Source organism: Falco naumanni (assembly GCF_017639655.2).
Source record: "Falco naumanni isolate bFalNau1 chromosome 23 unlocalized genomic scaffold, bFalNau1.pat SUPER_23_unloc_2, whole genome shotgun sequence".
NCBI lineage: Eukaryota > Metazoa > Chordata > Aves > Falconiformes > Falconidae > Falco > Falco naumanni.
In genome coordinates this window covers 89,238-109,844 of record NW_024427352.1, presented here as the reverse complement: position 1 = coordinate 109,844, position 20,607 = coordinate 89,238, and the positions used below count along the sequence as shown (strand labels likewise).

The 20,607-nt window shown below is 47.0% G+C and overlaps 1 protein-coding gene, 1 long non-coding RNA gene and 1 other non-coding gene across 3 annotated transcripts; 1 reads left to right on the top strand and 2 right to left on the bottom strand.

Annotated features, from left to right (window-relative positions):
• Window positions 1–11: 11 nt before the first annotated feature.
• On the top strand, window positions 12–1,166 carry LOC121081965. The gene is made up of 3 exons (XR_005825859.1): window positions 12–100; window positions 525–657; window positions 940–1,166. It is a non-coding gene; the product is annotated as an uncharacterized LOC121081965 (long non-coding RNA).
• Window positions 1,167–15,836: 14,670 nt separating this feature from the next.
• LOC121081966 lies at window positions 15,837–15,921 on the bottom strand. Its single transcript, XR_005825860.1, has one exon. It is a non-coding gene; the product is annotated as a small nucleolar RNA SNORD45 (small nucleolar RNA).
• Window positions 15,922–17,303: 1,382 nt separating this feature from the next.
• Window positions 17,304–20,597, bottom strand: LOC121081963 (N-alpha-acetyltransferase 20-like). Its single transcript, XM_040581297.1, has 3 exons — window positions 19,275–20,597; window positions 18,119–18,264; window positions 17,304–17,636 (listed from the first exon to the last, which is right to left on the bottom strand). The coding sequence occupies exons 1-3, from the start codon at window positions 19,427–19,429 to the stop codon at window positions 17,551–17,553; spliced, it is 387 nt and encodes a 128-aa protein (XP_040437231.1). The 5' UTR covers window positions 19,430–20,597; the 3' UTR covers window positions 17,304–17,550.
• Window positions 20,598–20,607: the final 10 nt, after the last annotated feature.

Below are 20,607 nucleotides of genomic sequence, written 5' to 3'. Positions count from 1 at the left end.
GCTCTCTGAGAAGTCAGAGGTGCTGCAGCAAGAGAAGCAGCTGAGGAAGAGCTGGAAGATGAAAGTGGCAGCCTTGGAGAGGCAGATGGAGCAGCTGCAGGTCAGGCAAGCGCCTGCAAACCTGCTCCCCCCGGGTGTGAGGGTGGGGGGGAAGCCTAGGTGGTGCGCCGTGCTGGGTGGTAGCCTCAGGTGAGAGAGGAAACCCAGTGGCCCCTGCCAGCGGGTGCTCACGAGGACGTGGGTGCTCCCTCTCGACTCTGAAGCCCTTGGTGCAGGAGGTAGAGCTTGTGGCTTTGTTACTGTCACCGGGGTGTGGCTGGATTTGGGGTTTTTAGGGGTGTTTAAAGGACACCTCCCAGGTAGAGCCTCTGAGCACGCCGCTGGAGCAGTGGCGCATCGCTGGCTTGTGGCCACCGAGGCAGCTCAGTGGAGACCTGAGGTGACCCGAGATGTTTTGGAGGGGGGAGTGTCGCCAGACGGCCAAGGGAGACTCAGGCAGATGCCTTCTTTTGACTCCCATGTAGGAAAAACTAGGAAAAAAAAAAAAGAAAGAACCGGGGCCAGGCAGCAAGCGAACTACAGGAGCGACCGAAGGTTACCCAGGACCAACTGGCCAAAGGGAGAATGACGAAGTGTAAAGAACAGCTTCAGGAAACGGTACTGGTGGTGGCCACAGCCATCCCTCCCTTGGTGCTGGTGGAGGGCAGGGGGAAGCGCGTGTCAGGCAGTGGTTGAAAACCGGAGACAAGGTGGCACTTGCTGCCAGAAACCATCTGGGTGGCTTTTGGGAAGCTCTGGGAGCACAGGAGATGGTGGTCATGGTTCTCCCTTCTCAAAAGGCAGGACCTGGCCCACCTGTGAAACGCTTTGATGCTTGAGCTGCCACGAGAATAAGGTTGAGACCCAGTTGAGTAACCCACCTCTCTTTTCCTTCTCCAGGGGGAAGAGGACAGTTTGAAGGAAGGGACTTCAGCTTGATGAGTCTGTGACCTAGACCTTACTGTCAGCTTACCAAAATGCCTTACACATTCCTAAAACTAAAACTAAAAATATATGCCTGATTTACTGTAGAAAAAAGTTGCAAGCCATTCGTGACCTAAAACCTAGTTTTGAAACTTAAAAAAAACCCCAAACACAAAACCCCAACCAGTAAACACTGCGGGCATATGTTTGTAAGAAAATCTTCATACTGTTTTGTACAACTACCGTTTGTTCCCAAGGGCACCGCACCGACCACATCGGGGCAGGCAGAACCCACAAATCTGTGAAAAGGGAAGACTCTGTTTGTACATCAACTGGTGAAATTATTTTTTTTCTTTCTTTTTTTACTTTTTTTGGTTTGTTTTGGTTTTTTTTGTTTGTTGGAGTGCAAGAAGTGTGAAAGTGAGACCCAGCATGGAAGGAAGCCTCTCTTTGATGGGTGGCTCTTGGCACGTATCTTTTTGTGTATTTCTGGGTGTCGATGCATTTACAATGATGTAGTGAAAAGAGCTTATCCTTGCTTCATTTTCCCGGTTATTATTTACTAATTTTTTATTAAGTTTGCAAGCCAGCCAGGTGTTTGGGGTCACTGAAGGACCCTGCTGTGGCCGGGAGCAGATCCTTTATTCCCCGCCTTGCTTGCTGTGCTGCAAACAGCCATCCCCTCTGTTTTTTCTCCAAGATACGCAAAGGAGAGAAGCCTTCCCTTCCAGCCACGAGTGTTCTCACACTGGCTGCACCCCGAGGTCCCCTGCCATGGGGTCAGGCTGAGCGTGGGGACAGGGCACAGCAGCACAGCCTCGCCAGCCCAGCGCAGGCTGCTCCTGCTCTCTTAAGCCTCAGCGCACCCCTGAAATTCTGTCCCTGCAGGTGCTGTGTGGTGGTGGTCCTTGGGCACTGCCAGGCTCTTCAGCCTTCTCTCTCCCCTTCTTGTGGCTTTCCTTTTGAAACTCCACACAAACCCACCCTTTTTTCCCCAGGTTTTCTTCTTTTTAAATGAAATTTTCAAGTTGGTTTATTGGGAAATGGCAGAGACCACGTCACAGCTTGGTGCCTGCCTCCTCACAATAAAGCTGCTGAGCCCGGCGCTGACATCAGTGGGATTTGAGGAGCTGGTGGGGGGAAAAGGCCCCCAGAGTACTTGGTACCTCTGGGGTGTGTGAAGAACCAAGGCCAGGAAGGGGGATGAAGGCCAGACCCGCCTCCATTTTGTTCCCAGAGAAGTCTGCGTGTGCTCAGCCTCTATATTAGACACACCAGAGATTCCACGCAGGCAGGACTGGGTAGACACGTGTCCTGTCCCCCCAGCACTGCAGCTTTGGGGGTCATGATGGAGAAGGGATGTGCAAATCACACTTGGGCTGTGGGGTATGTGCGTGACCTGTCTCTGATCAGGCAAGAAAAAGGGGTCCTGCTGAATTCTGGCTGAGGGAGTGGCAAGCTGAGAGCCCACCACCCACCACCACCCCTACTGCCTGGTGATTAACAGTGGTCAATTAATTACAGAGCAGACTCCAGCTGCTTAGAGTGCTTTCTCCTGTGTCTGGGAACACAGATCCTTGCGTCTTCTATTTCATGAGAAAGGAATGTCTCCTGTGATGGAAACGGAGCTTTTGAAATTGATGTGTCAGCTCCTTCCACCCCATCCCTGAAGGACCAGGCGTGTCCGAGAAGCAGGCCAACACAACCGTTGAGATGTTTCAAGCCCTGTTATCAGGCCCACAGGAGGATGTGTTCCCCCTGGGTAACGCCAGGGATGCTTGACTGGCCTGCGGGCTGCAATAACGCTGCTTCTGTTGGTGCAGGCAAAACGCTGAGGTGGCCAGGTTACAGGAGTGGTGCGGCAAGCTGATGAACGAGCTCTCTGAGAAGTCAGAGGTGCTGCAGCAAGAGAAGCAGCTGAGGAAAAGCTGGGAGATGAAAGTGGCAGCCTTGGAGAGGCAGATGGAGCAGCTGCAGGTCAGGCAAGCGCCTGCAAACCTGCTCCCCTCAGGGAGATGGGGCGGGTGGCTGAATTGTGTGGGATCCGTGGGGCTGGCCATGGGGAGAGCTCGGGGGGGGAGATGAGCGTCCGCATTTGGAAAGCGAGCTGCCTGGCGGACCTCTTCATTGCCTCCTGCCCCCTGTCAGTTTGTCACATGCAACGAGCTCTATTGCACATCCCCGGCAAAGCCCAGGGGGCACGCTGCCCTGGTGGGAGCCGTTCTCGCTCACCCGTGGAGCTCCCCAGCTGGCTGTGAGGGTGGGGGGGAAGCCTAGGTGGTGCGCCGTGCTGGGTGGTAGCCTCAGGTGAGAGAGGAAACCCAGTGGCCCCTGCCAGCAGGTGCTCACGAGGACGTGGGTGCTCCCTCTCGACTCTGAAGCCCTTGGTGCAGGAGGTAGAGCTTGTGGCTTTGTTACTGTCACCGGGGTGTGGCTGGATTTGGGGTTTTTAGGGGTGTTTAAAGGACACCTCCCAGGTAGAGCCTCTGAGCACGCCGCTGGAGCAGTGGCGCATCGCTGGCTTGTGGCCACCGAGGCTGGTAAGACGCACGGAGACGTCCCGTGTGCAGCGTAGTCCCCAGGAGGAAAAGGTACCTTGGGAAGGGGGTTTGCTGACCAAAGGGTGGTCGCTAGCGATCTTGAAGGCAGATCGAGCAAACCAAGGTTACTGCCAAATCCTATGAAAAGCCCGGAGGCCTCGCGATGGAAAGCGGGGGGTGGGACGGAATAAGGCAGAATCTCACAGTAATAAGTTAAAAAAAGAGGGACCTCATAGCAGAAAGTAAGGGAAACTTTGCGTCGGGAAAAAGGAAAACAGGGGAGTAACAAAATCTTAAATAATTCATTACCAATAATCGTTTTTATTATCTGTTACATATTCTGCACAAGGCACTCCAGAAGCAGCCATGGCCCTCACGGAGCCTCCTGGCCAAAAGGCTTCAGTCTTGAGGGCAAAGGCTGAAGAGTGCACGAAAGTGAGAGAGACACAGGGGCAAGCACTTGTCCCACCTTGTAACATCACTTGTCGGCATCTTCTCATCTGACCCCAGGCTGCAAAGGGTTGCAGCTCCGCTTGTAAATGACTGGGTACCATTACAGCGGTATTATCAAGCAAGGAGCAACGTTAGAGTAGCAAAAAGACACGGCTTTGCCCTCGGCTGGGGAGGCACACTGGGACAGCCTCCAGCGCCAGACCATTTTTAGCAAAACAATCACAAATACAATTAACTTCTTAGCTGACTTGTCTACAAAGAGGGAAAGGCTCCATACGATAAGCAGCACTCACTATTACTCTGCTGCAGAATTTCGTTCTTCCAGAGGTAATACACTCTGTTTTGCCAGCACCTAACAGCAAACCATGTAACACGAAGATGCAGAGTTAAGGTACCTGTAAATGCACTGGTTTTGTTTCCTGGCTTTTGTGCTTCCCAGGGCTGTCCTGTGTTGTGCAGCTCTGATATTTTCCAATGTTTTTATATTTGGATATAGTAATTGCTAACACAGAGCCTAAGGCTAGCAATCATAACATCTATTTACAACATGCACACTGGCTGTGTGCACCTGTTCCACCAGCCTCCCATTTGCTTGAAACATGTCAGTCTCCCTGAGGACACGTTCAATGAGAAACCACCCCCCTACCCTGCAAAGCCCTGCTTTACTTGCTGCCAAGCCTCCTGCATCCCCCTGGACAGATTACTTTTGGAAGGCTGGCCAGGGAATATTTACCAGCTATTGAATCAACAGAGTTCAGCGACATGCCAACATTTCATGCTGTTACCTGAACGGTGTCGGAACTCTCAGAACTCCATCAAAACAGAAGTGGTTTGCACTTTGGTATTAAAAGTTATGTGCAGGCCTGAACACCTCGTTGGGAGCTGGGCCACACAGCAGGCTCCTCTGGGCAAAGATTTCTTTTCTAAGCAGCCGTTATGCAAGTACCAATCTGTGAAAAAATTTTGAAACTCAAAGAGAGAGAACCTTGATTTGACATAGTGCTCTTGCTGCACGTTCCGTAGAAGGAAAGTCACCCACATCTCTAGATCTAACGGAAATAGGAAAGAAGCACCAAGTGCCAGGTTCTGCGTGTGGGCTGGGGCAATACCAAGCACAGGCACAGGCTGGGCAGAGAATGGATGGAGAGCAGCCCTGAGGAGAAGGACTGTGGGGTGTTGGTGGATGAGAAGCTCAACTTGGCCCAGCAACGTGTGCTTGCAGCACAGAAAGCCAACCATGCCGTGGGCTACATCCCCAGCAGGGCGAGGGAGGGGATTCTCCCCCTCTGCTCTGCTCTGCTCTGCTCTCGTGAGACCCTCCCTGTGCAGTGCTGTGTCTTCTCTGAGGCCCTCAACATAAGAAAGACATGAAGCTGTTGGAGCAAGTCCAGAGGAGACCGTGGAGATGCTCAGAGGGCTGGAGCCCCTCTGCTGTGCAGACAGGCTGAGGGAGTTGGGGTTGTTCAGCCTGGAGAAGAAATGGCTCCAGGGAGACCTTAGAGCAGCTCCCAGTACCTGAAGGGACTGACAGGAAAGCTGGAGGGGTGTAGAGGGATTTTTAAAGGACCGAGGACATATGTTACCGTTGTCCAGGTTGGACAACCAAGGCCTGTTAGTTGAAGCTGCAGAGCAACTTTAAATTGTCCTTGGAACAAGCAGTGTGAGAAATAAAACAAGCTATGCATGAACAAGAAGCCAGGTGCAGAGCAAGTCCTGGGAACCGCAGAATCGACACAGTCATTGGCACACTCTGATCAGGTGCCTGCAGCATGTGACACGGGTGCCCGCATGGCCAGAGTCTTTTATCCAATCACCTGTGTGTAAAGTCGGGTGGGCGGCCGGTTTAAGTTATAAATACGACCTGTTTGTTTAATAAAGTGAGCACGGCATGTAGCCATATTGGTGTGATTGTCGTGAATTGGCTGACTCTCCACGGGGGACCTTCTTCGCCTGGTGTCACCCGTCTGGAGATGCACCAGGATCCCTGGAGCTCCTGACCCCCCCCCAACCCTCCCATCTGTTGCCCTCATCCCCACTCCCAAGCAGTGCAGGTATGTCCCAAAAGGCGTTGCCTCCAGTTAATGGCGAGAGGAGAAAAGAGACCGCTATAAACTTGTAGGATGTGTCAGGGCAGCGACTGTTACAGGCAGGTTTAAAGAAACACGCATGGAGGGGCCCTTGGCACTCTGGAGGCAGAGGGGACTGCACATGCAGGTGGGGAGGCCGGGGGAAAATGCTCATGAGTGAGGGGTGGTTAGCAGCAGTCAGAAGCTGCTGATTATCCCACGCTCCAGCTTGTTCTCAGGAGAGCTGGGAAACTCTCTCTTTGATCCTCCTGCATTTCATCTGATAATTGGATGGGGGTTCCAGATGTTACTGCTGAGCATTTCAGAGAGCTGATGGAAAGACATATCTTGAACCAAGGGGCCTTGGACAATCCCAGAGGTATTTTCAGTGCTTTGCTGAAGGAGTGGGACACCATTCACCTTCTTGTCCCTGTTGAGTTATTGCTAGGGTTCATTTGTATTGTCCCCTGAATGGCCTTTTCTTTACCATATACATCCATAAGCTTCCACCCTTTTTTACTCAAGTTTCACAGAGAACAGCGCTGAATCTTTATTTCCTTCTGCTTAGAAGAGCTTTGAATTGGATTGAGTTTGTGTGTCATTGCTGCAGCTCTGTATGACTATTTCAATAAATGGATTTACTGATTTAGTGGCATTTAGTGGTAGCGACTGCAGCAGCAAGTCTGAAGATGCCTCCAAGAACATCAATGGAAAGGGAATTTTGAATTTGTCATTGCAAATATGCATGTTGAAAGCCTGATTCTGGCACCTAGATCTTTTCATGAACAGTACATCCAACCAAAGCAAAACACCTTGAAATACAAAGATGTAGGTTTTGTAATAAGTTGCTCATTGATGGGCCACAGATCAAGGTATTAGCAGAAATCAGCTGGGGAAGATTTTTCCTGTCTATTCCAGGAGGAGACAAATCCAATCCCAAAACGCCTGGTCTCACAGAAGCTCAGATTACAGACTGTCATTGCAGGTTTCTTTGGATTTCCAGAATTTCTCCTGTGGCACAGTACTGGATGAATGGAGAATGACAGAGACTGAGAAAGGTCTGTTGGCTTGAAAAAAAGTTACAACAGTTATCAGCGTAGTTAAAGTACTGTAGGTGTAACAGCATGATCTCTATTATTATTCCAAAGAATAATGCCTTTCCCCAGTTGAGTAACACAAATAAGATCAGAAAAGTGCCTCTTTTGGAAAAGCATCCCGAGTGGGAGTTACGCAGTATGAAATGGCTGTATAATTTTAATGGTAAATTTCTTAGTGCAGACAAGCCCCGCTCTTGTAACAGTCCCGGGGAATGTCACAAAAGAGGGCATTAGTGTTACTAAAGGGCCAACAGTCTTCTAGGGAAATGTTTTCCATAATCAGCTATAATGTGAAATTATACAGTGCCTAGATACCATAGTGACATAGATAGATAGATGGGATGTGTCAGCTACTCCCTGTAACAACGTCTTGAAGATCTCTTTATGGATGAAAACACCCAGTCACACACTTATCGTCAAGGCTTGTAGCTCCAGATGGAAGAAAAAGCTGCATTCACCCAGGCATGCACATTCTTGTCTGTTTTACTTGGCGGCTGACCACGGGCACTGCATGGAGCCGTGTCCACTTCCAGGACTGCTGATAAACAGGAGACTGGGACCCATCATCCCTGTGTTCTCATGAGGCAGAACAAGAGCACAGAGGGGAGAGAGTGTCTCTGTCCTCTGTAAAATGTTGTGTTTGCCTCCTGAGATAAAGGTTAAAATGCAGAGAAGAATCCTCAGCAAGGGGTACCAAAGGTAACATCTCTGGTGGTGCTGAGACACCCAGGGAACAGGGATGGGAACCTCTCGGCCCTGAGCCACTCTGGAGTTACAGTTGAGGAGGCAAGTGGTGGAATCTAAAACTGGTTCACACTGCAGAGTCTGTGAACGCACTATGGGTACCACAGTCCTTGACTTCTTGAATACGAGCTCTGCTCTGCAAAGAATATGACAGGAAGCAAATACTGAGGAATTTTCAGTATGGATGGCTGGAAGTTAAACAGACTTCTGTGCTGATCTCCATAATCAAGGGCAGGCTGTCTTGCTCCTGCAGCTGAGGTTTGGGGCTGGTTTTATGCATTTTTTTGGGAATCTTTTTTTCTTAGATGATGTGAATCTTCATGTCTGGGCACTGGAGCACAAGCTGTTTCTAGTAGGTCATGCAGATCTCTTTCCCTGCTTTGTCTTGATACAGGCGTTCCAGCTGCTGAAGCCATTTTGGGGCTTTCATGCAGCAGTGGCTGCCATCAGCTCAAAGTGAAGATAAAACTGCACTGCTGAACGGGTCTAAAATGTGCAAAAAGGTGTGGGGCATGCACAAAACTGTATCTTATTTGAACGATGTGCTTGCTTGCTTATTTCCCTGCCACCACAATAAGCAGGATGGGGCCTATGCCTGTGCTTGATGAGACTCCTCCAAAGAAACCCCCTTGGTGATTCATTTAGTTTAAACCCCTTTTTCTCTCAGTAGAATGAAGGATCTGGACAGATGTCAGCCGTTTTGGAAAGGACTCCTGAGTTGCTGTCCCAGAGTTGGCCTTACGACTTCTAGTATCTAGAACCTCCTCCTACTGTACCACACCAGACGTCCTGACAGCAACAGCATAGGGTGTTTCTTCTGTGAGGGTGGAAGCAAACGGTAGGGGCATATGCAGACTATGAGCATTAGCCATGGGGACCAGGAAACTAAGGGAGTGAAGGGAGGAGAAAGAATGGAGGCTCAGCCCAGAGTAAAGTGGATATAACATCCCTAACCAAGCCCATTTACCTGGATTTGCACTGTGTCCTGGACTTCTCAAGGTTGACGCTAATAGGGTCACATTCATGTTACAGAGAGAAATGAGTGGCCTGGTTTGCGTTACTGTATTTCATGAAGCAAACTACAAATCTGATCAGAATGAGGTATAAAATTGCAGATGTATATAGCCTCTGTGTGTGTGCGTGTTTATGTGCACGTGTGTACAAACACACAGATTACTTCCAAGAAGCACAATGTATTTGTGGTAGTCTGAAGGTTAATCCAGACTGGGACTTGATTTCCATATTCATTCACTGAGAACCAATACAATCTTTGTAGTAAACAACAAAACCCCCAAATATATTGGAACAATGAGCATTCCTGCAGTCAAATACAGCAAATTCCCTGATGAGTTATGCTAGGTCTACTCTCTCAGGTATTAGCAGGAGAGAGAGGGAGAATCTTGCACTCAAAAACTTAAAGATCCATAAAGATTTTCTTTTTTTTAGCAAGTAATAATTCTTTGGAAATTAAGGCTATTTAAAAGCAATACCATCCCAATAAATGCATTCAGTTACTTTGTCAAGACAATTTTATATTTGTTTCCCATGATGTTGCCATGTGCATCCTAATCAGTGTTTTGCTGTAATTGTAATTAGAGACCATACCTCAGAGGCAGACTCCTTAAAAACTGAATGAAAGTAACAAGCAGTGGGTGGTAATAGAACTGAGTGTCTTCTGCATATTTACAATGGATTAGGCTTTTTTATTTGAGGGTCAGTGCAGCCTTAACCTATATGCAGTGGTTTATGGCTAATGCCAGCATTGCTTCTGGGTGCAAAGCATGTGTGAGAAATTTCTGCATGCTTGATGTACTTAAAAGGGAAGACAGGAACTTAAGAAGATCTCTTTCCTGCCCTACTCATTTTCCATAATTGGCCCCAACTTCCTCCTAAGTCTTTTCCAGGTAGTGAAAAATGAAATGTGTGTTGGAACCCAGCTTTTTGCCCCTTCAGCTGTTGGCACATCTGTTCATCTGCTGAGGATGAGATGCACGTTACCATACGGCTGAAATGTTAGCGACTGAATTTCTGATGACTGCTTCCATAAAGCCAAACTAATGTTTCAGCAGCATGTCTCTTACCAATTGATATGCACAGAACCTCAGGTTTGATATTTTAGCTCTTCCTCTCTTTTTCAGGGCACACAAAAAAAGAAAAATTAGCCTTCTTGTTTACCCAGAATCTATTCTCTGAGTGCACATGCCCGTGCATCTCTGTGTGTCTGTGTCTAACACGGGATGGCCCTTGGTGCCAGGCTGTCACTACTACTGCGTGTGTCAAGTGCTACAGGACTGTAGCTGTTCCCCTCATTTTATCCACAGCTATGGCTAACTCTGTGCTACAGACAACAGACGAAAGGAATAGTTTTTGCAAACAGCACAATGTTCAAAATGCCTTTTTATCCTTTTCTTTTGATGCAAAACTTTAAAGTTTTTGACTATGTACAGAGTAGTTTTCTAAGTGTGTGCTGACAACGTATTTATTTGCATGTGTGCCTTTTGAGTGTGAAGAGTGAGTGAAAATGCTTTGTGCCGTGTCTGGATGCAGATTAGTTTTGGCTAAGAAAAGGAAGATGTATGACAAACAAAATCTTTTTCTCCTGCTGTGAACAAAATAGTTATTTCTAAGTATTTTCCAAAGAGTTTAGATGAACAATTTTAGGCATCAGGCATGAAAATTATGCGCAAACTGCATGCTCTGACATTTCTGCATTTGCTGCTTGTGGTGCATTGTGGCTCATAATTACTTGGTTTTGCTCAGTGACTGAGCTATTGAACTTGAGAGAAACAGAGCTATAGAAATCTATAGTATGAGATGGAAATGAATGAAGAGTGTGAGCACCTGAAGAGCAGTACTTCCCCGCTCTGCTTTACAGAGATGTTTTCTCTCCATTTCATGAGTGAAGAACCTGAGTTTGGAGTCACTAGGTGAATTGCTGCCGTCACACAGTGATGCAAAATAGGCAGAAATAGAAATGGGAATGCCTGACTCCACATGTAGAAAAGTTCAGGTTTGGAAGTCTGACAAACAAATAAAAGTTGGTGCTAACTAGTTGCAGCAGGCAGCTTCTCTTGTCCACAAGCATGCTGCATTTGCTATGAAGCAATGCAAAGGAAGGAGCAGAAAAGTTGCTCATCTTCCAAGGAACTCAAATCCCCATGAGAAGATTCAAACGTGTAAATGCCTGCTTACATATTTTTTTTGAAATTCCCTTTATTTAGTTTTTGTTATTTTCTTAATCTCATCTAAGTTTTTGTTTGATTTAAGCACTCTGTTGCAGTGTAGTCACAGCAACAAGTTTACTTCATTGAGTCTCTTTTTTAGGAATGTAAGATTTAAAAGAAAAGAAAAACAAATTCAGACAAGATAAGCCTTCATGTGGTCCTGACCCAGCATTTATTCATAGTCATGGAGGAGGTGTGAGTGAGGAGTGAGTGCAAAGTTGTTCATGTGCATTTGTCCCCTTGAGTTCACTGGAGGCTCTGCTTGTGCCTGTGACTGTTTGTAGGTATGCCTTGGAGTATGTTGTGTCCAAATACGATGTACATGGTAGAAGAGACCATGTAAGAGTTCTGGTCACAGTGACGCTGAAGTTACAGTTGCCTGCCTGTACCGGCGTTGATCTAGGTAGTCCGTGAAACAATCACAGAGAAAGCACAGCAGCACAAACTTCAGTGAGAATTCCCTACACAAACGTAGGTCCACGTTGATGGAGCTCCTATGTGATGTCTTCTCAGAGTACCAGTGTTAATTTAGGAACATTGAACTATGGCAGACGGGAGCTTGCAGTCAGATCTGAAACTGCAGTATAGACACAGCTCTGACTAGGGCCTATCTGTACACAGTTTCACATTGCTGTAACAGTAATTGTTCAGAAACATTCCTAGCGGCATTTGCACAGCTCTCTCCTGGGGTGCAGTTTTACTAGTGAAGAGGTGATGCATGCTCATCCCACCATTAGTAGGGCAGTGACTACACTACATCAGTTTCTAGAAGAGGAGAATAAGAACAATACAAAACCTGTCTGCAGAGATGCCCAGTGAACGATTTAAAGACTTTTGAACGTGTCAGCTCTAATTAATGTGTTTGACAGCTGTAAGCCAGCTCAGGTGGTGTGTACTTTAGCACCCCCTAAATTGGTCAAGGCAGGTTCTACCTAGTGTTTAATTTGATCTTTCTAGCATGTATTAAAAGCAGTCACACCTTGATTGCACTAGACTCTTCTGAAACACTACTTCCAAAGGAGTAGCTAACAAGGTTCACCTGCCTATCCTAAAAAAAGTGCTGTTTGTCCACATTTGTAGATGCATGTGAATTAAGGGAGAGACCCATGGCTTATTTGTCTGTGGCACTGTTTGATGTTGGGATGGCATGCCTAATGTTATCATCTTTCCAACGGTCACAATTTTTTAATTGTTTTAACCCAGCAATAGATTCCAACCATACCCAGATTCTTGGATAACCAGTTTTTCAGCGTATCTTTTTGTTACTGTGATTGTAGGAGGGAAGGCAGGCGGGAAGTTAGGGAAGTGGAGTAGCACAGAGTATATACACAAGTGTTGGGACACAGCCAAGCTTTAGATTAATACGTGACTGTCGTTTCACCATCTTTTGATACACTGAGTTTTTCTGAGCAGTGGTGCAGAGTGGAGTAACACAAACAAAGGCTTTAAGGGAAAGAGAGAATCTGGTGGAGGCTTTCTTCTGCATTACATCTCTGGTATCTCAAGTCTTTCACAACAGTTATGAATTAGCAATAAATAACCTCTGAGGACAGAGGAATAGAGAAGGATGCATTTTTAATTGCAGGATGCACAAAGAAGTATAGTAAATGCAGAGAGAAGTACAGGGAAGCTGTCCAGCAACTGGGACTCCAAAGGTGGCAGCTCTTGCCTTACAACGGTCAGAGAGAACAGTTACTATAACAGCAGCTTTGATACTTAAAGCCTTATTCCATTAGTGATTTCTGTAAATGTGTTTTTTACATCATAGAGACATCACTTGAGTGTAGCTAAACTTGTTGTTTCCCAAAACCTTTGCAGAGAAGGGCAATCTCTTGCTCTATTGTGGAGGACTAGAACACTGAAGTGTCAAGTCAGTAAAAATTTGCTGTTGGTTTTAAGGGAAATCGGATTGTGCCCTTTAAACTTCTTGTACAGATCTCAAGGTTGATTCTGATCTACATAACCCCAAGACAGCTGAACTTCAACCAGTAAGGAAGAGCGGCGCATCAGTCCTCCTACCATCTCATAGGTGTTCCAGTGCCATGTCCTTTGACAGCACATCACAAAGCAAAATGGTCACTTGGCGCACAGCCAGCCTCCCAGGGCAGTTGCAGGGTGATTCTTGCTGTGCAGTATGTGCAGCAGCGTACAAAGGTCTCTGAGCTGTGGGCCAGGTGACTGTTTACAGTGTAACCAGTCTACCAAGTCAGAGAGAGAACAGAAAACGCGTTCCCTGCATGTGAAGTTATTCATGGTTTAGAAGAATGGAGCAGCTAGTTTAGAGTTAGTCCTTGTCTCCCAGATAAAACTTCCTTCACTTCTCCCCGACATTTAATTCCTCTAGGGTTAGAGTACTGATCTGCTGAGACTGGTCACAGAGCTATACAGGGCACTTGTAGGGAAGGTGATTTGGAGAAGACATTTTGTGAAAATAGTTTGATGAGGAGAGAGTTCCTTAAAGCACCATTGACCACCCCCAACCCTAACCACGCCCAGCGTCTGACCCTAAACCCGACCCCGACGTCTAACCCTAACTAACCCTAACCGGCGCCTAACCCTAACCAAGCGCTCCAAGCGCGCGGCTGCAGTACCCAACTTCTGGCCGCCAGGTGGCAGCAGCGCCCCACCAGCCCCGTGCTGAGCACGGGCCGCGCGAGCACTGGGCGGGGTCTCAGCCCAGTTTACGCCACCGGAGCCCGGGAGTGCCCGCTGCGGCTGCGGGGTGCCCTGCGCTCTGCCCTTCGCCCACTCGCAGCCCAGCCGCTGTTACCCGTTGCCTCCGTACTAAAAAGCACCCGCGTGGTTCGAGCGGCTAAATCCTTTGCATCTGACAGCTTTACAGTTGGGTGGCTCTTTGTGCCCGTGCCCCCGGCCCACCAGGAGGGAGCAGCAGCAGCATGGGGAACCCCTGGCACAAGGTGCAGGGGGGGCGGTGCATGGTGGGGTCCTACGGATAAGCCCCGGCGATTGCTGTTGTTCCAGGAGAAATTTAAACAGATGCGGGTACCACTGGGCTTGCTTTAGTCACAACTCAGAGCCGGGCTGCCACCCCAGCGAGTGGCAGAGAGCAAAGGGATACAGCACGGCTTAGATCTGCTTCTCAAACCGTTGGGATACAGCACGGCTTAGATCTGCTTCTCAAACCGTTGGGATACGGCACGGCTTAGATCTGCTTCTCAAACAGTTAGTCAACGTCTGAAGTTTTTAGGAGTTTCCTTTGGTCCTGTCAGTTCTGCAAATCCATCACCTGACTGTCCCAGGTGATTCATCTCCTCAGTTCCAGGCTGCTCCTCAGATCTTGATCTTCTTTCTGCCTGCTTTAACTCACACACTCCTTCGAGTACACTTAAGTCTTTGAACAAGCAATTACTCTTCCAGTAGACAAATTTTTCCAAAAACACCTGAATTTGAGAACACCTGTGTACACAACTTGATCATCTGTTGTTTCTCTGCTCTCCCACTGATTAACTGGACTGGGCTTTAAACCAGCCTTGGATTAGGGCTACACTAGGGACAAGGCATGGTTCTGCCACTTAGCTGCTTCAGCACTTTACATTTCCTAATTCAAAATACTTTTTCTCTAACAGACAACACAGAACAAAATGCTAAGACTCCAGGTTTTACAACAAACAAAAAAGCCCCAAACCCTAAACAGTGCCTCTGAACTGTTTCCCTTTCCATCCAACGAGTGGAAACTTCCTCAGTAAATGACAAGTGTCCATGACCACCCGAGTGACCTGTGCTTACTGAGCAGGAAAGCAAACAATACCTTTTCAGCTGGCACATGTATCCAAATATATACCCAAAGAAACTCCGTCAGCGTAACTTGCAAAGAGCTCTGCGATCTTACAGCCTTACCCATAGTGAGTGTCCCTCTAGGGAACTGCAGAGCTGTGGACTCTCAGACGTACTGGAGCACATCTCTTGCCTGCCTGAAACGTTCAGGAGGCTCTCAGATATCCAGGCAGCAGCAGAAACCGTTCTGATTTTACAGCAAGGCTGACCACACTGGTGAGTTTTCTTTTGCATGCTCACACCTGGAAGCCAAACCAGAACAGCTGCACACACAGCAGAGCAATTACTCAGCACACCTACACCAACAGAGCTCTCCTAAAGCACACCTGGAGCTATTCATACCCCAAGTCAACATCTACAGCGGAACTTGGCCACAAGCTTTGACACAATGTCATTTTGGGGTCAAACTGATGCACACCAAAAAATTAGTAAAACGCACCTCCTTCTCTGCCACGTCAGGTATCGTGCTCCTTCAGTTCAGCTGTAACTGTTACATTATTTCCCAAATGCAAAGCCAAACAGAGAAAATATAACCACAGCCTGCTCCTTAAAAAGCAACTCTGCACAGGCAACCGTTCATTGTGTGTGACCAAGGGAAGATGTGACCACGGCCCTTCAAACTTTCGGGATGCCTAGGCAGGACTAAACGGTGCTTGCAAACAAAGAACATGCCTGCTCGTTAAGACAGGCTGGTCAGGTTTACCACCAAAACTCTACATCAGCATTTGCCAACCCTGTCCAGCTTTGGGTAGCCAGAGCTGCACTCGGATCACTTGAAAGCGTCTCCTAGTAGCGGCCAGTACTAAGCTCAGAACTGTACCTCCCTGGCGCCTACACGGGAGAAAACTCAGACTGTGCCCCCTTCTCCTTAAGGTGCCTTAGAGCTTGTGACAGGAATTTCATCCACTGCTTGGAAAAGCTCCAAGGTTGCAGCTTAAGGGAACCAGAGTTCCCTGGGTCTCAGAGTAATTCCAGAGCTAAAGCGGTGACAGACATCAGCTCTAGGTCAGATGATACATGCCAGCACTCACCACTGACCCAGGGTGGCAACCTGCTCCCATCCGCTACCTCCTGACCTAGGAAGCCCCTTAGGGAATTACAGCAGCAGTTTGCCAATGGAAAAACCACAACAGCACGACACGGTGACTCAAAGATCTAAAATGGACCCCTTGCGCCTACAGAAGCTGGTGCTAAAAACACAACAGGTGAACGAGAGAACATTAACTGCCATGACTGATACTAGAGCAAACCTCACTGGGCACTTAAGGAGAACAGCAAAACCAGAATAGTAGCAAAAGCCTGCGTGCCCAGGACTGTAATAAAAGAAAAAACCCTGCCTGGAGATTGTTATGAGCACAAGTAATACACATCCTCTTCAGTTGCGATCTGAGTTAAGACAGACAACAAATATCACAATACACCCATATTGATTAGTTGCAACAGCTCGCCTCTCACCGTGTCTGTTATGGGTCACAGGTTCTCCCGCTTGTCTCAGCTATGTTGGGCGCCAGTTGCTGTAGCTGGAGCCCAACTCAGGCAGCCTCACACAGGGCACCCGCTGCTGCAGCACAAGCAAGCTATCAGGCTGCAATAAGGCTTTTACCATCAGTCAGATTCTACCATCTGTGCTGTTTCTCCTTCCTCCAGAGATCAGATCAGATCAGATCAGATCAGATCAGATCAGATCAGATCAGATCAGATCAGATCAGATCAGATCAGATCAGATCAGATCAGATCAGATCAGATCAGATCAGATCAGATCAGATCAGATCAGATCAGATCAGATCAGATCAGATCAGATCAGATCAGATCAGATCAGATCAGATCAGATCAGATCCAACCCCCTCTCCCACACTCCTCAGGGCTATTTAACTACTTAGCAGGAACGAGCTACAGCTGCTCATCATCCATGTCCCTCAACCCACTGCCTTGGAGGCAAGGTCACAGCTGCATGTTATCAATACTCATCAACCCTCTGCCTTCACTCCTCTGCACTCCAAGAAATTGCAGGGAAGACAGTGACAGAAACCTGTGTTGGAACTAAGTGCCTGGTCAATGCCTCCAAGTAACAGCAGCTGTGACATCCAGACAGACTGTGAAGGGACAGATGGATCCAAGAATTAAATTAGGGAATGAGGTAAGTAAAAGGCACAGAGAAACAGAGACCTCTGAGTTCTGGAGAGTATATTTTGATGTACCCAATTTCTGGTTTTGTGGCTCAGAAAGAACAGAGCCCAGGTTTTGTCGCAGCAGTTATATGGCTGCAAAGGGAAGGCGAGAGCCAGCAACAGAACTCCTTCCTGGCACCTTCTGTGTAGGAGCAGCGGCCAGACGTTTTCAGTTTCGGAGCAGGGCTCCGTGGGAGTGACAAAGTGAGGGGACTGTTTTGTGGCCAAGAAGGAAAACCATGACACCACCATACAGGAAGCAATTCCATTTTAATAGTCTCCAAAGTGTCACGGTTCGAAAGGAAGAACAATAGGGTAAGAGCACGAATATGCAGCCAATACCGACAGAAGCAGCGTTGGTAAGCTTCTCAATATTGCTTTTTGGTATTTCACAGGGAAAAACATTGAGCCTAATATTTCTCATCTGTAGAGTTCTTGGGGGCTTTGGGGAGAAGGAAACTGACACTCTTACTAGGTTGTCTGAGAATCACAGTTTACGGTTACTCAATGTCTTCTGGTCTCACAGGATGAGGCAGAGGTATAATTGATTTCTTCTCTGTAACTCTGCAAAGAGCTTTCCTCGTACCTATGGCAAAAGAAAATAATGCTATTATGAAAGACAGTCATTGCACAAAGCCACATTAAGTGACTTCTCTATTACGTTAAGATCATTTTTCAAGAAGATTTCCTAGAATATCTTGAGTTGCAAGTGACCCATAAGGATTCATCAAGTCCAACTCCATGCTCCTTGCGGGACTACCTGAAACTAAACCATATGACTAAAAACATCATCCAGATGCTCCCTAAGCTCTTGACAGGTTTGGTGCCCTGACTGAACGCCCTTTCAGTGGATAAGATTTTCCTAATGTCCAACCTGAACTTCCCCTGACGCAGCTTCATTCCGTTTCCTGCAATCAAGTTTCCTAACTGATGTACCCTTCAGTAGGAAAAGCTATCTAAAGCAGAATACAGAATCCCATTCATCAACGACTATCTGAACTTGTACAGGCCCAGGAACCCTCAACACAAGAACCTTTCCATTCAACTTAAGGCACAACAACCACTTACCGTAAGCATCTTCATCTGGCTCTCCACTGCTAGCAGAGTAGCGCTCCGATACTGTCCGGTACACACGGTAGCCGAGCTGCTTATACATATTTACTGCAACCCGATTTGATACTCTCACAAAGAGATCGACGAAAAATCCACCCTTTCTTTGGAAACATAAAACCAAAGAAAAACCACAGTAAGGAACAGCAGGTGAATGTATTGCTAAATAACCCATAACTTGTAATCTGACCAAGAGCAGGTCTGACGATGTCATATGCTAATCAAACACCTTTCACACTGCAGTAACAGATGCACTCCTTTCCCAAGGGACAAATCCGGTATAAGTTCAGATTTTATTCTATTTTTGTCATATAACCATTCTTTTATACCAGCCCGTAGGTTCAAAATTATGAACAGGAAGAACAGGGCAAGCTAAGCACTCGCACAGGTCTCATATACACATAAGAAATCTTTCATTAAAAAAAAAAAAGAATCATCTAAAAATCCACATTTTCAATTGCATTGGCTTAGGGACTGCCTCCTTCAATGTGTGTGGCAGGGGGCAGTGGCGGAACGGGTCACAAAGTTCAGTCACCCAACACAAGGCAGCCCTTCTCCTCACAAGGCAGATTCCTCAATGTGCAGTTTTCCCATTTTACCGATTACAATGGGGTTGCCCTACCACCATGAGTTCAGGACATTTCCCTGTGGGTTCATTTGATGCTCAATTAAATCTTCAGCAAGTACAAGCAGCCAAGCATGACAAAAAGTAAGCTAAGGTACTGTCTGCCATACAGAATTGGTTCCAAGGCTGCCTGCAGGAACTGCAAAAATCTCACGATCACTGAACAAGCACGCTGGAGACCCTACGGGAAAGTGTTGACCCTCCATGAAACTCTCTTGCTGTCAAGACAAGGACCTTTTTCTATCCAGTATCTCTATTAGAATTCAGGCTACACCCTACTCATTCTGGCAAGTTAGCTTTCATAGAAACCCTGAGATCTTACACCGCCACATGACAGTTTTAGTCTTGTTCTCTAATTACAGGGAATCCTCAGCGAATCAGAACACTACTTAAAGCAAAATTCCGGGTCTCTTTCATGCAAGTCAAATACCTAAGCCATGTCAGTTGAGAGGTTACTTTTAGAAGATTAAAGATAAGCATGGTACTCACACTTCTGAAATTTCTCCCAGTAGTTCCATCAATTTAGCAGCCAAACCCAGCTGTTGAAATTCCGGTGCAACAGAGAGAGCAGTAACATGTCCGTGCCACTCTTCCCCAGCCGCAAAGCCTTCCGCTTTACCCAGTACTGCGAACGTACAGAGCATCAGAGCAGTAAGGAGCACCTTGGGAATAATGCACCACACGCAGCCACACGACTTTACAAAAAACCAAGCAGTCTACAAACAAACATTGCAATGATTGTGGTAAAGGCTTAAGCAGCGATTCTAGGCTATTACTCAGTGATTCAGCAGCCACTAAGTTTCATTTTGATGCAGTATTACAGTTTTTTCTTTGTTACTGTAAATAAATAAATGGATCTCCACAAATTCATTGTTTGAGGCGTGACTTCCAAATGCAAGTTTTAAGCAATTCTCTTGAGTCTTTAACTGAGCGGAATTCACGACTGAAGGAATGGAGGGCTAGAAGCCCAAAACTCACTCACCATCCCAGCAATTACTGAAGACTTTTTTTGACTATGGGGCAATAGAGCTTGGGACGCTTTGCCAATGTGGCAAGAGAAAGCAAAGGCCCTGGAAACACTGGACGTTTAAGGAAAAATAAAAAATAAAAGCAGGGATGGGTGTGTGTTCTTCATAGTTCCTCTCCTTTCTACACAGAGCCAAGCTACTGTAAGCTCATTAATGAATATGCAGACTTCCACAGGGCACTCTTATAAACATCAGGCACTGCTAAATAAGCAACTGATGGGGTGGGTACAGAGAAACCTTCCGTACAGCAAACGCTTTAAGCTTTACTGTTAAACACTTCATTTCCTGGGTCCCTACAAAGACTCCCATTCTGTGCCCACCTTCTCAAACCCCCCAAAAGAAGGGGAATAAAAACAACTGGAAGGAACAAATACATATATATACACACACACACATATATATATATATATACACACACATGTAAAAACACGGCGAATCTCTGTAATTAAAAAAAATTAGGAAAGGATGCAATCATCCAAGTAATGAGGAGTTAACTGATGCGCTGCATCGGACAGTCTTGTCAAACTCATGCTGGTGAAACTAAGCTCATACCAGTTGGTTTACTGAAACACTTGTCATTTTGATTCAAGTATATGTATGCTAAGACATTCGGCTATAGAGTGAGTGCAAGAAAATACATTTTTGCACACTACAGCAAGAGACCTGCAAAGGGCCACGGTATAATATGCTTCAAAAGAGTCTGTGGTACAAGAAATTCAGCCTCATGGGCTGCTGGCTCAAACACACTGGTGGAACACTCTGTATAACTGGCCATACGCACGGTTTACACAGAG

Coding starts and splice junctions, on each gene's coding strand:
- LOC121081963 (XM_040581297.1), bottom strand. CDS start 19,429: ATGCTCTGTACGTTCGCAGTACTGGGTAAAGCGGAAGGCTTTGCGGCT. Junction 18,265..19,274: donor CTGGGAGAAATTTCAGAAGT/GTGAGTACCATG, acceptor ATGTTTCCAAAG/AAAGGGTGGATTTTTCGTCG. Junction 17,637..18,118: donor GCCAGATGAAGATGCTTACG/GTAAGTGGTTGT, acceptor CTTTTGCCATAG/GTACGAGGAAAGCTCTTTGC.